This window comes from Tenebrio molitor, chromosome X, assembly GCF_963966145.1.
Source record: "Tenebrio molitor chromosome X, icTenMoli1.1, whole genome shotgun sequence".
Lineage (NCBI taxonomy): Eukaryota > Metazoa > Arthropoda > Insecta > Coleoptera > Tenebrionidae > Tenebrio > Tenebrio molitor.
The window spans coordinates 4,778,393-4,792,504 of NC_091055.1; the positions used below are offsets into that span (position 1 = coordinate 4,778,393).

Below are 14,112 nucleotides of genomic sequence, written 5' to 3' on the forward strand. Positions count from 1 at the left end.
AGATGGTGTTGGTAAAAACGGTGTGGTGTGAAAATAAAAAGTGCAAGGAATGGGAGAGTCGTGTGTCTTTGTGTGGAGTTTTGTCCTGGAGGTAGGTGCGGAAATCGTGAAACGCAAGTGAGAAGGTTGGTCGGTTTGTTGATTGTCGGATTTGACAAACTCGCGCGCTTGCAAAAATAGACGTCGTTAGTGCGCGAGGTCCGACCGACGATCAATATAGCGCTTCCTATGAGTTAGAGGTACAGCTCATAATAATCGACGGTGCACGGGCTCTCCTCAGTGAGTGCGTGTGTTTTCGCGAGGAGGAGTCAGAGCAACTCCTTGAGATTGATGCCCTCCGATGATCGAGTGAAATAGTATTCACTGGAGGACTGGCCGAGACACATCTCGAAGAAGAGAGGTCGACTCTTGGGGCCAGTTCCGGTAGCGATGTATACATACTACACCCTCGTCGCGTTGATAGTGCACATCATCCACGTGACAGTGTAAGTTGTTTGTCAGTTTTTGTTGTATGTTCGTATAATCGTTCACGTACACGATAGGTGCACAAATGTCAAGATTAATTTTCGAGAAAAGGAGAAAGAGGTGTTGGATCAGATTTTGGGACAGGGAATGTACGATGCCAGAATCCGACCGTCTGGCGTGAACGGCACAGGTGAGCGAATTTCGTGGTTGGCCGTATCTATAATGTCTAGGTCAGACGTCCAGAGAACGGGGCCTCTGTCTTTTGTTGCCTTTGCTTGTTGTACATATATGTAATGTAACACGTTGTCCATCGCTCTAGATGGGCCAGCCATTGTCCGAGTAAACCTGTTTGTCCGCAGCATTGCGACCATTAGTGACATCAAGATGGTAAGTGGGCGCCCACCACATCGTTCTGTAGGCTAGTATAGAGATGCTACACGAGCCAGCATGGGCGGCGGCGAGGAGGGACCGTTTGACGCGGCGGCTACTCCACCAGGAAGCGTCGAGCGGGCTCTACTCGTCGACCCCGTCTAGCTTCTAGGTTTGATTGCTGAATGCCTTTCGAGTGGGCTAGCGGGCAGTAAGGTAGCATTTGGTGCTGCTCTGTCGGTGCCGTCGTGCAGGTGCAGGTGCCTCATTGCCTTCATGCATCGATCGCATCGAGCCCCCGGTGATGATGTCCACTAATAAAGCCGTTTTTCTTTTTAACCGCTAGATGGTCCCGCAATTGTCCGTGTCAACATATTTGTCAGAAGTATCTCAAAGATAGATGATGTTACCATGGTAAGTGGCTATTGGCAGCAGGGAATGGTCTCTATTTGTGTAGTGTTGGATGGTAGTTCATAGTTCATCTTCTGATCTTCTGTGGGGCGGGACGGCCTGCGTGTGCTTTTCGTGTTTTGTGGGGCGGTGGGCCGGCGACCGCGTGCTTGCATGCGGACATGGCCAATGCGAGATGTGATTGGCGCCGTGCCCCGCAGCCAAGACTTTACCTTCTTAACATAGTAATTTATTTTGTTCTGTTCCACCGCAGTAGGAGACGGCCCGACTGTAGTTTACATCAACTTCTTTCTACGGTCTATCAGCAAAATAGACGATTATAAAATGGTGAGTGAGTGCGCGGTCTGCCAGTCATGTCAAGTATTGGATGGGTGTAATACTCGGTTGCGTTCACTTGCACCAGGCCGAGAGGTGATGTTGCAATGAGGGCACCAGCACCAGCCCGAGCATGCCGTGTGGCGCTGCAGCCCCGGCGAGTCCACGCCGTACATATACTTAACTTACTTACCTAACCCACCTAACTACCCAACCACCTAGTGCATGTTTCATACTCCCATCGCAGGTTGTTCAACTTCTAGTGCATGTCGCATGCTTTCTCTCTTAACTCGACGCAAACGCTCTTTCTTCACAATCTGGATATTACAGGAATACAGTGTACAACTCACCTTCAGAGAACAATGGTTAGACGAGAGACTCAAGTTTAACGACTTTGGTGGTCGTCTCAAATATCTCACTTTAACCGAAGCCAGCCGCGTCTGGATGCCCGATCTCTTTTTCTCTAACGAAAAAGAGGGGCACTTCCACAACATTATTATGCCCAACGTCTACATTCGCATTTTTCCGTACGGTTCGGTCCTCTATAGCATAAGGTAAAATCATCTCCTTCTGAACAACCATCGCCACTCCAATGCGTTTACAATTTCAGAATATCTTTGACATTATCATGTCCGATGAACCTCAAGCTCTACCCCCTTGACCGTCAAATATGTTCCTTACGGATGGCTAGCTGTGAGTATTATCTACTCCTCCTCGTCCTTCTCTCTCTCGCTATTCTCTACTCTCTAGTCTCTGTTCTGACCGACGATTTCCAACCCTTCTCTGTCCATTTAGCACCATCGCAAATTAATTACATACTCGTATGTACAAAACACACACACACACACGCTTACGCACGCACACACATACTCGTATCCATCGCCTACATAAACTACACAATAATTACAACACACAACACGAACTTCATCATTCAATAACTCCCTAGATAGGTGTAGGTACCTACTTTCAGTTTTGAGCACGCCGTCCGAAATCCCCGGATTTAACGTATTACCGGACTCGAATACCAATACGGAACCTGTTATAAGAAAGCCGACGCCTCATGAATTGCTAAAACATATTTCATCATACAACCGTATCAACTTCGACCAAATCAAATACGTCACCTCACACTCTTCTACACCTTATACATTACGACCAAAAAAATACATACATGTATGTATATATATTTTTTATACTTGATTTGGTAGCTGAATTCTCCCGATATTGGAAAAATAACGACTCGAAAATAATGTGATGACAAGAGTACCTATCTGACACGCTATCCGACAAACGTATGAGGACATAATTATGTTATTTTTCTTGCGGTGGTGCCAAATAGACTAACACTAAATATACCCCGAAAACATTTAATAAACGGGTATTTTTTACCGAGCTCCGCAAAAACACATGAGCATTTTCCGCTTGATTTTCATTCATCATTCGTACCCATTACACAAAAAAAAACACTTGTTAACGTCTGCCATTTTCTGCAATCGGTGTATTTATTGAACAAGCCGACTGGACCATCGACGATCGAATAAATACGTCCTTTGCAGATTTGCATGACTATTTTTAAAATGCGATTAGTTTAGAAAGGCCGAAGCATGTGAATTACTTAAAACCTAAATATTGATTTGACTGAAGTTAAACGGTCTGTCTCTATAAAATGACGACATTAACTATTTTATAGTGGTATCACGAGCCATCGTCAGGTACCAGTATGATCGAATTAATCTGTGAATATCTTACATCTCTAGTTAAATAGTTAGATTAGTTTTAACTTTTCCCGTTATAGATGGCTGGACGACCGATGATTTAGTGTTTTTGTGGAAAGAAGGCGATCCCGTACAAGTAGTTAAAAATTTACACCTACCTAGATTTACATTAGAAAAATTTCTTACTGACTATTGTAACAGTAAAACTAACACTGGTACGTCATGCACACATGCACCGACTGACAAATCAAACATGATAACCTTTTTGCAGGTGAATATAGTTGTTTAAAAGTCGATTTATTATTTAAACGAGAATTCAGTTACTATCTAATACAAATTTACATACCCTGTTGTATGTTGGTAATTGTATCGTGGGTGTCTTTTTGGCTCGATCAAGGAGCTGTACCTGCACGTGTCTCCCTGGGTAAGTAACTTATTTTATTCTGATATTTTTTATGTACGGTGAATTTTTTCTCTTTCCGTCCACATCGAAAATTAAATGATTTATTTTTTGGCCTCCTATGATGGAAACTTTGCAAATACGCACTGTTCACGTCACATGAAACTTTGTTTTTACGGCGACTGTGCGACGGTGAATTTTTCCCACATACTATGCGGCAAAGTAAATAATCCTTGTTTTTAAACTTTAGAAACGTAGAAGAAATACACAATTTTAAATTAATGAAGTTTCAGGAGAACAATATAAATCAAAATAGCAGCGCCATCTGTCGGTTCTACCTTACATTTGACAATTCTGGGGTGCGTTCCATTAAAATTCGAAAAGTAGTAATTGTTTTTAGCATTTTAAATTAAAAAACGTCGGCCAAAAAGCATTATACATAATTTGTGTGTGAAACATTATGCAGCGCGAAGTTTAATTTGAAACACGACGCGCAGCGGAGTGTTTCATAAACTGAGCTGCAAAATGTAACTTCCCACACTCGATTGTAAATAGCTATTAATCGCATCGGTTAAATCCGGCGTAATAAATAAACTGCCTGGATGTCGTGTATGGAAGTTTTAAAAATTCCAAACGTAACAATTAGCTTTTACCGCGAACAAGTTTCTGCGATAACAAACCAGAGAACAAACGAACCGTAAGTGCTTTTAATTTAAAAGCGTTGTCCCGTTATGATAAGTTTAATGCCTGTCGTGTATCCATCGTTTGGTTAATGCAATCTGGTAAATGTCAAAGTTCGTTCAATAAAATCTGTAAATTAAGAGCCGTAATTAATTTATATGACAACAAAGGTGGAAACTGCGTTAAATGCTAAAAGCTTTCTATTAAGGGTTGATTTCTGTAGGCCTACACCGGAAGAGCGAGCTCTGTCGCTTGTTTGTGTGCGAAACTAAAAATAACCCTTAATAATGGGGGATGTGTGAGGTAAACAAATTTCCTCTCGAAAACGTTTCTGACAATTGTCCGACTAATTCGGTTAGCTAACTCGAGGAGAATTTTCTCGCATATTGAAGAAAATTGTTTCCAATTTGATATTACGTCTCGCAAACAACTTAAGCTCTCTGACCTTGTCGAGTTTAATCGACCATTAGCGACGAAAGCTTTTTTCGCAAGGAGTGAAGATTTTCGATATTGATACGGATTACAAGGTACTTAAATTTTCAGGTGTTACAACTTTGCTCACAATGGCTACGCAAACATCGGGTATTAACGCATCTCTACCCCCCGTTTCGTACACAAAAGCGATTGATGTGTGGACGGGGGTTTGTTTGACATTCGTATTCGGGGCGTTATTAGAATTTGCTCTCGTAAACTATGCGTCACGTTCCGACATGCACAGAGAAAACATGAAGAAGCAAAGAAGACAGTGCGAGCTGGAGCACGCCGCGTCAATGGATGCAACGTCGGATCTGATAGACACGGACAGCAACGCAACATTCGCAATGGTAATGCTATATTAAGAAATAGATGGCCCGCTGTTGTGACTCCTGAATTTCCGTGAAAGGGATTCGTTGCACCCCGTCCGGTTTTGGGGGTGCAACCGATCTCGTAGGTGTTCGCTGTTGCTGACCAGTCATGGACAACCTAAACAAGTTGAGCTATGGTAATTTTTTCAGAAGCCTTTGGTGCGTCATCCCGGAGATCCGATGAGTTTAGAAAAAGTTCGTCAATGTGAAATTCACATGCAACCAGCACGTCCAAATTGTTGCCGATCTTGGTTATCAAAGTTCCCGACAAGATCTAAGCGCATTGATGTTATCTCCCGAATCACGTTTCCTTTAGTTTTCGCACTATTCAATGTAATATACTGGTCAACATATTTATTTCGTGAAGAAGCCGAAGAATCGTAAATGCTCTTGCAAGAGTCGTAATAGTATTGTGATTTTTCGTAAATGTAAATATGATTATTACGTTCTCAAGTACGTTTTTGTTGAATGTGCAATAAATTTGTAGATAAGTTGCTCAAAAAAAAAAAACAAAAAAAAATATAACCCGGACGAATGTGTGAACAAATTGATGCACAAAAGTCCTTTGAACGGGCGTAAAAGTATTAAAAGCAACGTTGATTCATCATAATTCTACAAGTCTCTTATACATCATCTTCATGCCTGATTTCCGCAAACTTGTATTGATATAATAAGTAATTACCAATTAACTGAACTACTTAGATACTTTAATACTTGTTTCGTGAAAACTGTTTATTGTTACATGTTGAGAGAGTCGATTAGTTTTTTCAAATTATGTAAGTTTGTTAACGGCGGAGTGTACGAGATGACTGTTTTTATGACGTTTTTTATCATATACGTTCGTATTTTATTGTACATTGTTTATTGTTTGTTACCTTCTTACTTGATACATACAATTCGATATGTTAGAACTTCTAATTATACGTTTATCGCTAATATTTCCCTCTTGTCAGTTGCTTATACAGGGTGATGCCGTATCACAATCGATTGAATACGTCATTATACATTTACACGCATTGTCAATCGGAAATTTTGTAATACTCTAATAATTCCTTCGATGAAGAAGGGAGCATCGTTATATTCCTAGTACATAGAATAGAGAATCATACGTTAATTTAATAGAATTTTCTTCATTGCGCATTACATACATCAGGGTGGAATGTGTACATCTCATTTTACGTGATATTGCGTTATAACTGTAAGTTTTGACTATTGTAAATGTAATAAAATTGTAGAAATTTAACAGTGTTTTATTTCACCGATGAATGTTGAAATCTCGGTCGACAAACAAAATACCTATGTAGAATATTTTCCTGGCTTTCAGCCTGAACACAGTTCAGTAGCTGTGATTCCTAGAATACTGTATGAGGTTTATTTATGTGCCGGCTGTATTTTACCTTTTTGTATCACCCAACCAACAAATAAAATACGCTGGCGGCAGTTATAAAACTAAACCTCAGTCAAGACTGAATAAACAGCAAATAACACATACATTTAGAGTTCACCCCTGAAATGTGAATTGTTCAAATTTACTAAAGTTGAAACACGAACTAAATATTTGGGACTAAAAGTGGCACATTTGTACATTTCTAAAAATAGAAACAACGTACAGTTACGGCCACGGAATTTCGTCAGTTATTTTACTGTCAATTCGAAAAAATTTGTGTAGCCTAAGCTTTATTGTCATTAGGTATGACTGACATTCAAAAATTTTGTGACAGAAATTCTGTCACGCACAATAAAAATGATTGACAAATTGACATCCATGTCACAAATTCCAATCTGGGGTTAGAAATATATAAAACCTGTTTTACAGCTAACGTCAGTTGAATAACATTGACTGACGAAATTCCGTGGCCGTGACTGTACGAACCATACCTGTATTATGCGTTCGTGTCCTGTTAATTATACGTATCAATCGTTACGATGGTGTTATTTATTATTTTCACTTTGTGGGGGTGTTACTTGTGCGTATTTTATTTAATTGCATTCACAACTTTGATAAATATTCATGATCAAGCGCGTTTATGCTCATTTCCAAAATCAACAATATACAATAACAAATTAATACAATACCACAAAGAATACCGGCGAATGAGGAATTTTTGCAGAATTGGTAAACAAACACACATGTTCGAAAATGACAGCAACAGGCGAGCGAAAACCTACAACCACATCGCAACCATTTAAAATGGTTTACGCGGGAAATTTGAATTACCACTGGTATTCAATTTTATGTTGGTTTTATTAAATCGCATTTAGTCGAGTTATTTGCAATTAACAAATTTAATTATGTTGAACTAGACCGACCGATTAAATATTTTTAATACAAATTTAAAACTCTCAAATTACACTGGTGTATTATTGGTTGCCTAAACAGCGATTATTTTGGCAAATTTTTTTCGCTTTAATGTTTCTTATATCCAAGTACTTAAGGGTGAGTTTCATTTATCGAGGAGCGATGTTTGCCGATCATGTCCAATAATCCAAGCGAGAACGTTTCTGATTGGTCAATTTTTCAGACCCGGCAACCTCGCCCTACTACCAACTCTGCACAAACCTTCACCATCACCACTGCCAACATTATAAATATTAACATTGCCGGGCAAGGTCGTTCTAGCTATAGGTTGTTGGTGTTAAATTTGTCATCCGTTCCAGTTCGATTTGATTGGTAAAAAAACAGGAAATTGTCATTATTGTAAACATTAGAAAGGTTGAGGTAACCCAGAATGAGTACTCCAGTGAAAAAAGTTCCCATTCATTTACAGGTGAGTAATAACAGGTGTATTGCATAAGATATTTTTAAATGTTATGCCCCATGAGTGAGTACTTGCGATTTTTAAGCACGCAATTAATTAAGTATGCACGGTAGTGTGGGGATATCACAGGAAGTAACGACGTTTCAACGTACTTTATGTGTATTGATTTTTTAAAACATTACTTCGCTTCCTTTTCCTGTACCTATGTCGGTTTTACACGGCATGTTAATATTTTGCGTAAACACTTAAAACCTCTATGCGTAAACACTTGAAACCTTATCTTTAACATTACACAATTTTTTATTTGTCCATAACCAAATATAATGATTAAATTAACATAGTATGCCATGGCTATGGTCAACAAACGTCATGTCGTAGACCGGTTCGTGCTGATGTAGTGAATAGAAAATCGGGGAGAATCTGTCTTTTATATTTTTATAAATCTTAAACTGCAGAGCGCCCAGAATCGTTTGCTTATTAAGCATGGCAAGGTAGTAAACGATGATGAAATCACTGAAGATGACATTTACATTGAAGACGGTATTATCAAACAATTGGGTCGTAATCTAATAATTCCTGGTGGTACAAGAGTTATCGACGCACGAGGCAAATATGTACTGCCCGGTGGAATCGACCCCCATACACACTTTGAATTTGAATTTATGGGGGCAACATCAGTTGATGATTTCTACCAGGGTACTAAAGCTGCCGTCGCAGGAGGCACCACCATGATAAGTAAGCTCTAACTGATCGCGGTTTATTTTGATACCAATGAATTTTCGCCTTAGTTGATTTTGTGATGCCAAAGAAGGGAGAATCCATTCTTGAAGCTTTTTATGAGTACAGACGCAAGGGTGACGACAAAGTATGTTGTGACTACGGTCTTCACGTGGGGTTGACCCACTGGAACGATCAAGTCAAAAGGGAAATGGAGATTCTATGCAAGGAACACGGAGTCAACTCTTTCAAAGTTTTCATGGCTTACAGTTTTATGTTGAACGATTCTGAACTGTACAGCGTTTTTGAGACGTGTCAGAAGTTGGGAGCCATCGCTCAAGTTCATGCCGAGAATGGCTCGATAATTGCGAAAAATGTAGAAAAACTTCTAGCTAAAGGTGTCACTGGACCTGAAGGACATGAGTTGTCCAGACCTGAAGAAGTCGAAGCTGAAGCAGTCAATAGAGCGTGCGTCATTGCCAAACAGGTAATTGTTTAACTGTAGTGTGGGAATTTCCACCAAAAAATTATTATTATTACCATCATGTTTATCATGGTGTGTATGACACCACAAAAAAACAGCACAAAAATTACCTAATCTGTTATTAGTTTCCGAAATTGGCTCTAAAAAATTAACGCATGCAAGAATTTGCATCATCATCTTTACATTTCTTATTTGACTCTTTTATTAATGCATTTAAAAAACTTCAAAATCAAAACACACGCAAGATTCTTAATCCACTCATTCTTTAACAGTTTAACTAACATTTTTTTATTTTCATAAACGTCAACCCAATTTTATAAAAAAAAAACGATTTAATTATTTTACAATGAGCATTATAAAGTTTTTTTTTATTTAGTTAGATTTGTCATTTTTACAGTTATTTTTTTTTACACGCAACAACAATGTAATTACCACATTTAATGAGTTGAGTACCATTATAACATTGTTTTAATTTTTTATACTTAATGAGACAAACATTTTACAGTAATCAGTTTTGTAAATAATTACTAATTCATTTTATGAATCGTTACATAAAGTAAATAAATTCGGTTAAACGTCTTTGTGGTAAAAAAAATTAATAAGGAAGAAGCAACACTTCATGCGTTTCAAGTAGATGTCTACAACGTGTCTCAGAAATAAGTACATTAATTTTAACTGGTAATAGAACTCGTTAATAGAAACAATTTTTTTTTTCTAAACTTTGAAGTTATCAAATCAAAATTATTGAAAGATTTGTCACACATTTCGTTACCCGTCTATGCGGATTATTTTCTTCACTGATGCTGATAAGCGAAGTTGAAAAAACAAATGCAAGAAAACTTTCACTTGTTTTTTGCTAACTTATGCACAGTGGCTAACTGCTGCGCCCGTTACTGCGACCTATAATAATAAGGGTGGAAGAGAAAAAAGAGAATCATGGTAGATATTAAATGAAAACAATTTTAATAATAAATATTTTAAATTGACCGTAATGAATCGCCCATACCTAAGCTAATGATAAAATGTCTCCCAAAACTTGTATATTAACCGTAAAAAGTGTTCAAAGACCACCGTTATTGTCAATACAATAATGAAGGCCCCGAAGAAATGATTCTTCCACTCTTTCCAGCATATCTCTGTTATTGCAAATTGTTGTGGCAGCATTTTCCACCGGTTCTTTTAAAACTTCAATTGTATCAATCGGGATCGAATATACCAAGGCCTTCACGTACCCCCACAAGAAGAAGTCGTATGGAAATTCTCTGGGTACGAGGTACACTCCCGCACGTTTCACACACAACACAATACATATCTATGTATTCAATATTCGAAAATAAACGTTCCATTTTCACAAAATTTTAGCTCATCACAGAATCAACACGTAAACACCTGCCTTTTGTGGTGGTATAAAACTAACTAAAAATGTAATCCTCTGGTTTCTACCTCGGCCGCGCAGCGAAAAAACTTTATTAAAAAAACATAAGGTTTTGCGCCGATTTTACAAAAACTAGTTTTTCACGGTCACTGTCATTGGGTCAAATAACTAGAAAATAGACACCTCGTTAATTTATGGGGGGATAAAATACTGAAATGAAAATTATATTAAAAAAAATGGTACATAACAATTTTGTTGTTCTTGACGATATCTGTCACTGATTAAAATTAATACACCTATGTATTTTTTTCCGAGACACGTTGTATAGGTAATGTTAAATGTATCCACAAAATTAATTTCTCGTAAGAATTTGTTTGTTACCCTCTTTAAAGAGCAACGAAAAAGAATGTAAAAGCTTGCCATTTCTCTCTCATCGTTTTTTTTTTATGACTGTCTTAAACTATAACTTTTTATCGACAACAAACAAAATGTGATTAACACATGCGAGAACTTTTTTGTTAAAGATGTACATTGTATATGTAACTTGACATTTTAAATAGCAATTTGTCAGCTTGTATTTTATGTGGAGATGATGTCATTAATAAGCAGCATTATTACAGTCAAGTTTTTTCTTTACTATTGAACGACCTAATTAAGAGAACTGTTCACTATTATGTACTTGGAGCTATTAAATATTAGTATTAAAGTAATGAAAGTTTTGCAAGAATTTTAAACACGTTTTTATTTAAGAGAAGAATCGGTAATTCAGAAATCATTTTTAAATATGTGTAATACTTTTAAAGAAAAAATGTAAAAAGTAATCCAGTATATAATGTGCTCGTACGATTTACCGAATAAAATAAATACAAACTAACAACGTAATTTTATCGCATTACAAAACGTAAATAATATTGGTGGAGATTCCTGTAATTTTAGTAAATGCGAAAAAGGTACAAACAACCGTCTCGAATTTATTTTCGGGGTGTATCTTTTTCGAATTGAAAAATAATGCTGTTAGCACTGTAGTCGCCCCAAATTTCTTTATTTTCTGATCTTAAATCTGTACAGAAATGTTTAGTTGTGGTGGTAATTGTAGGTAGATTGTCCATTGTATGTAGTGCATGTGATGAGCAAATCTGCAGGATTAGCTGTAAAACAAGCATGCGAACAAGGTACCCGAGTGTATGGCGAAACGTTAGTAGCGGCAATAGCTACAGATGGTTCCCATTATAGGCATGAATGCTTTAACCACTCGGCTGGCCACGTTTTAAGTCCTCCTTTAAGACCGGATCCCACAACACCGCAATTTTTATTGAACCTATTAGCACAGTAAGTTTGTGTTTTCCATTCAGTTGTTTTGCTAGACGAAGTTATCATTTAAGTTACTTCAGTTTCACTAATTAATTTACTCATTCGGCTCACTTATTAACCCTGTCGCATTGCATTGCTTCTTGTTAGCACTTATATTCAATGTATCGATCATGTGAGCAGTGTCAAAACAATTTTAAGTACAGGTAAACGCACCCATTTATGTCCTAAATGTCACTACTGAAGAATCTGGACATATTATCGGAGATGTGCGTTCTAAAGGACAAGCAGTTTTTGGAGAAGTGCTTGCCTCTAGTATTGGTGTTATAGGAGATCCACGTAATGCCAACTTGGTAACGTCACCAGCTATACGCTCTAGACCTGAAACGCCCTCCCAGCTTTTGGGGTTGTTGGCATCGTAAGTGTGAATTAACCCCTAACTTAACATACTTTAATAGATCTGTTGTTTCTTAAATCATCATTGTATATCTCAAGCATGAATTTGGGGTTTGTTTCAATCGGTTGTCACCTTCATTAGGTTGACGTCATTACTATCTAAATTGGGGAATTGTTATATCTCACTTGACAGGGTAAATGACATGGTAAATAATTAGCTGAATTGTGGCAAAACAACTATGTACAACAAAGGATCGAAAATAACCACTTTTTTTGTAATGTAGGGATGTGTTGCAAGTCACCGGTAGCGACAATTGCACTTTTAACAAGTCGCAAAAGGAAGTTGGCAAAAACGACTTTTCCAAAATTCCCAATGGGGTAAACGGGGTAGAAGACCGGATGTCGGTCATATGGGAGAAAGGAGTACAAACGGGGATCATCGACCCTTGTAGATTTGTGGCCATTACTAGCACAAACGCTGCCAAAATCTTTAACATCTACCCTCAAAAAGGGTGCATCGCTCTGGGATCCGACGCTGACCTCGTCATTTGGGATCCTTTTAAAACCAGGACGATTTCTGCTGCTACGCATCATCAAGCCGTCGATTTCAACATATTTGAAGTATTTGATCGTAGGAATTGTTTTTCGTTTAACTTTTAATTGTCGTATCTAGGGAATGGTGTGTCATGGCGTCCCTGAATACGTCATAGTCAACGGACGAGTCTGTGTTGACGAAGAACAACTTCGGGTCGTTGAAGGTTACGGTAGATTTATCGAGACACCCGTGTATGCACCATTTGTTTACGATCCTGACAAAGTTGCTGATTTGAAACAGATCAAAAATGGTACCCATAACGATCAGCTAGCAGAACATTTTCAAAAGGTTCGTTTCGATTTGTAAATTGGTCGTGTTCGTAAAATTTTAGTTTTAGGTTACAATTGTGGACAAAGTTTGTCCCACACCTACACTGCCAGATTCTGCTGTGAGCACTCCTTCATGCAGAGGTGCTAGACCTGAGGGTCAAAGAAACATTCAGGATTCAACATTTTCTATAAGCGGTACAACTTGTTTGGTTCTGTTTAAATATTTACTTTTTAATATCTAATTTTGTATTCCAGAGGAGCTTGATGTAGACAGGAAGTCCTGTATTCGTGTAAGAAACCCACCTGGTGGAAAATCTTCCGGTTTCTGGTAATATTTAGAAGATGGCGCCTCAATAGTTATGCTTAAGCTACAAACTACAAAAACTGTACCAAAGCAAAATAATCTTCCAATCATTTCATTAGAATAGTTCGATTTCTCTATTTATTACATCATTTACACATTTTATCTGTACCTTTGTTCAAAAATCAAAAGTTTTGTTTTTATGATATAGATTTATTATTATTAGAGTGATGCATAACGATTTTGTTACTGTTTTATACATTACAATGTATTGGGAGAGTTTATTCATAATATAATATCAAACTAAATGTTGTATTGTGCAGTAAATGAAACTAATGATAATTGCTGTACTCACAATTTATTTTCTGGCATTTGTTATAACTTTTAATTTAATCATAAAGATGTGAAAGTAAATTTGCATGAAAGTAGCACAGATGTATATCTTTAAGTTGCACTGTTCTGACTTTAATTGTCGGCTTTGAGCCTTACAAACATATTCTTAATTACTAATTTTATTCATTGACAATGTATTTATTAAGTTTAACTAATAAACTGAATGACAAAAGTATTTTTTATTCCTCTAAAAATTACAGTAAAATATTTTAAATGGTTTAATAAATATGTATATCTTTTATCCAGATTAATGTGTAAACGGCAAAACCAAAATAATTTTTATTACAAATTTTATTATTCATGGCTTGTAGGTA

At 37.5% G+C, this 14,112-nt stretch overlaps 2 protein-coding genes across 10 annotated transcripts; both read left to right on the forward strand.

Annotated features, from left to right (window-relative positions):
• The first annotated feature begins 88 nt into the window (after window positions 1-88).
• Window positions 89-6,444, forward strand: GluClalpha (glycine receptor alpha 1). 8 transcript variants are annotated; one of them, XM_069060390.1, is made up of 9 exons: window positions 89-485; window positions 543-655; window positions 1,499-1,572; window positions 1,891-2,114; window positions 2,171-2,253; window positions 3,356-3,490; window positions 3,547-3,699; window positions 4,900-5,180; window positions 5,355-6,444. In XM_069060390.1, the coding sequence occupies exons 1-9, from the start codon at window positions 430-432 to the stop codon at window positions 5,583-5,585; spliced, it is 1,350 nt and encodes a 449-aa protein (XP_068916491.1). In that variant the 5' UTR covers window positions 89-429; the 3' UTR covers window positions 5,586-6,444. The 8 variants fall into 8 exon arrangements, with proteins under 8 accessions (XP_068916491.1, XP_068916495.1, XP_068916494.1 ...); XM_069060394.1 differs by lacking the exon at window positions 1,499-1,572 and adding an exon at window positions 785-852 and having other exon boundaries at window positions 209-485; XM_069060393.1 differs by lacking the exon at window positions 1,499-1,572 and adding an exon at window positions 1,181-1,248 and having other exon boundaries at window positions 221-485.
• A 1,322-nt stretch (window positions 6,445-7,766) lies between these two features.
• Window positions 7,767-13,973, forward strand: CRMP (Collapsin Response Mediator Protein). Of its 2 annotated transcripts, none has more exons than XM_069060629.1 (8): window positions 7,767-7,969; window positions 8,416-8,695; window positions 8,749-9,164; window positions 12,051-12,262; window positions 12,525-12,861; window positions 12,914-13,123; window positions 13,173-13,299; window positions 13,360-13,973. In XM_069060629.1, exons 1-8 carry the CDS (start codon window positions 7,931-7,933, stop codon window positions 13,434-13,436), a joined length of 1,698 nt encoding a protein of 565 aa, XP_068916730.1. In that variant the 5' UTR covers window positions 7,767-7,930; the 3' UTR covers window positions 13,437-13,973. The 2 variants fall into 2 exon arrangements, with proteins under 2 accessions (XP_068916730.1, XP_068916729.1); XM_069060628.1 differs by lacking the exon at window positions 12,051-12,262 and adding an exon at window positions 11,633-11,865 and having other exon boundaries at window positions 7,770-7,969.
• The last annotated feature ends 139 nt before the right edge of the window (window positions 13,974-14,112 follow it).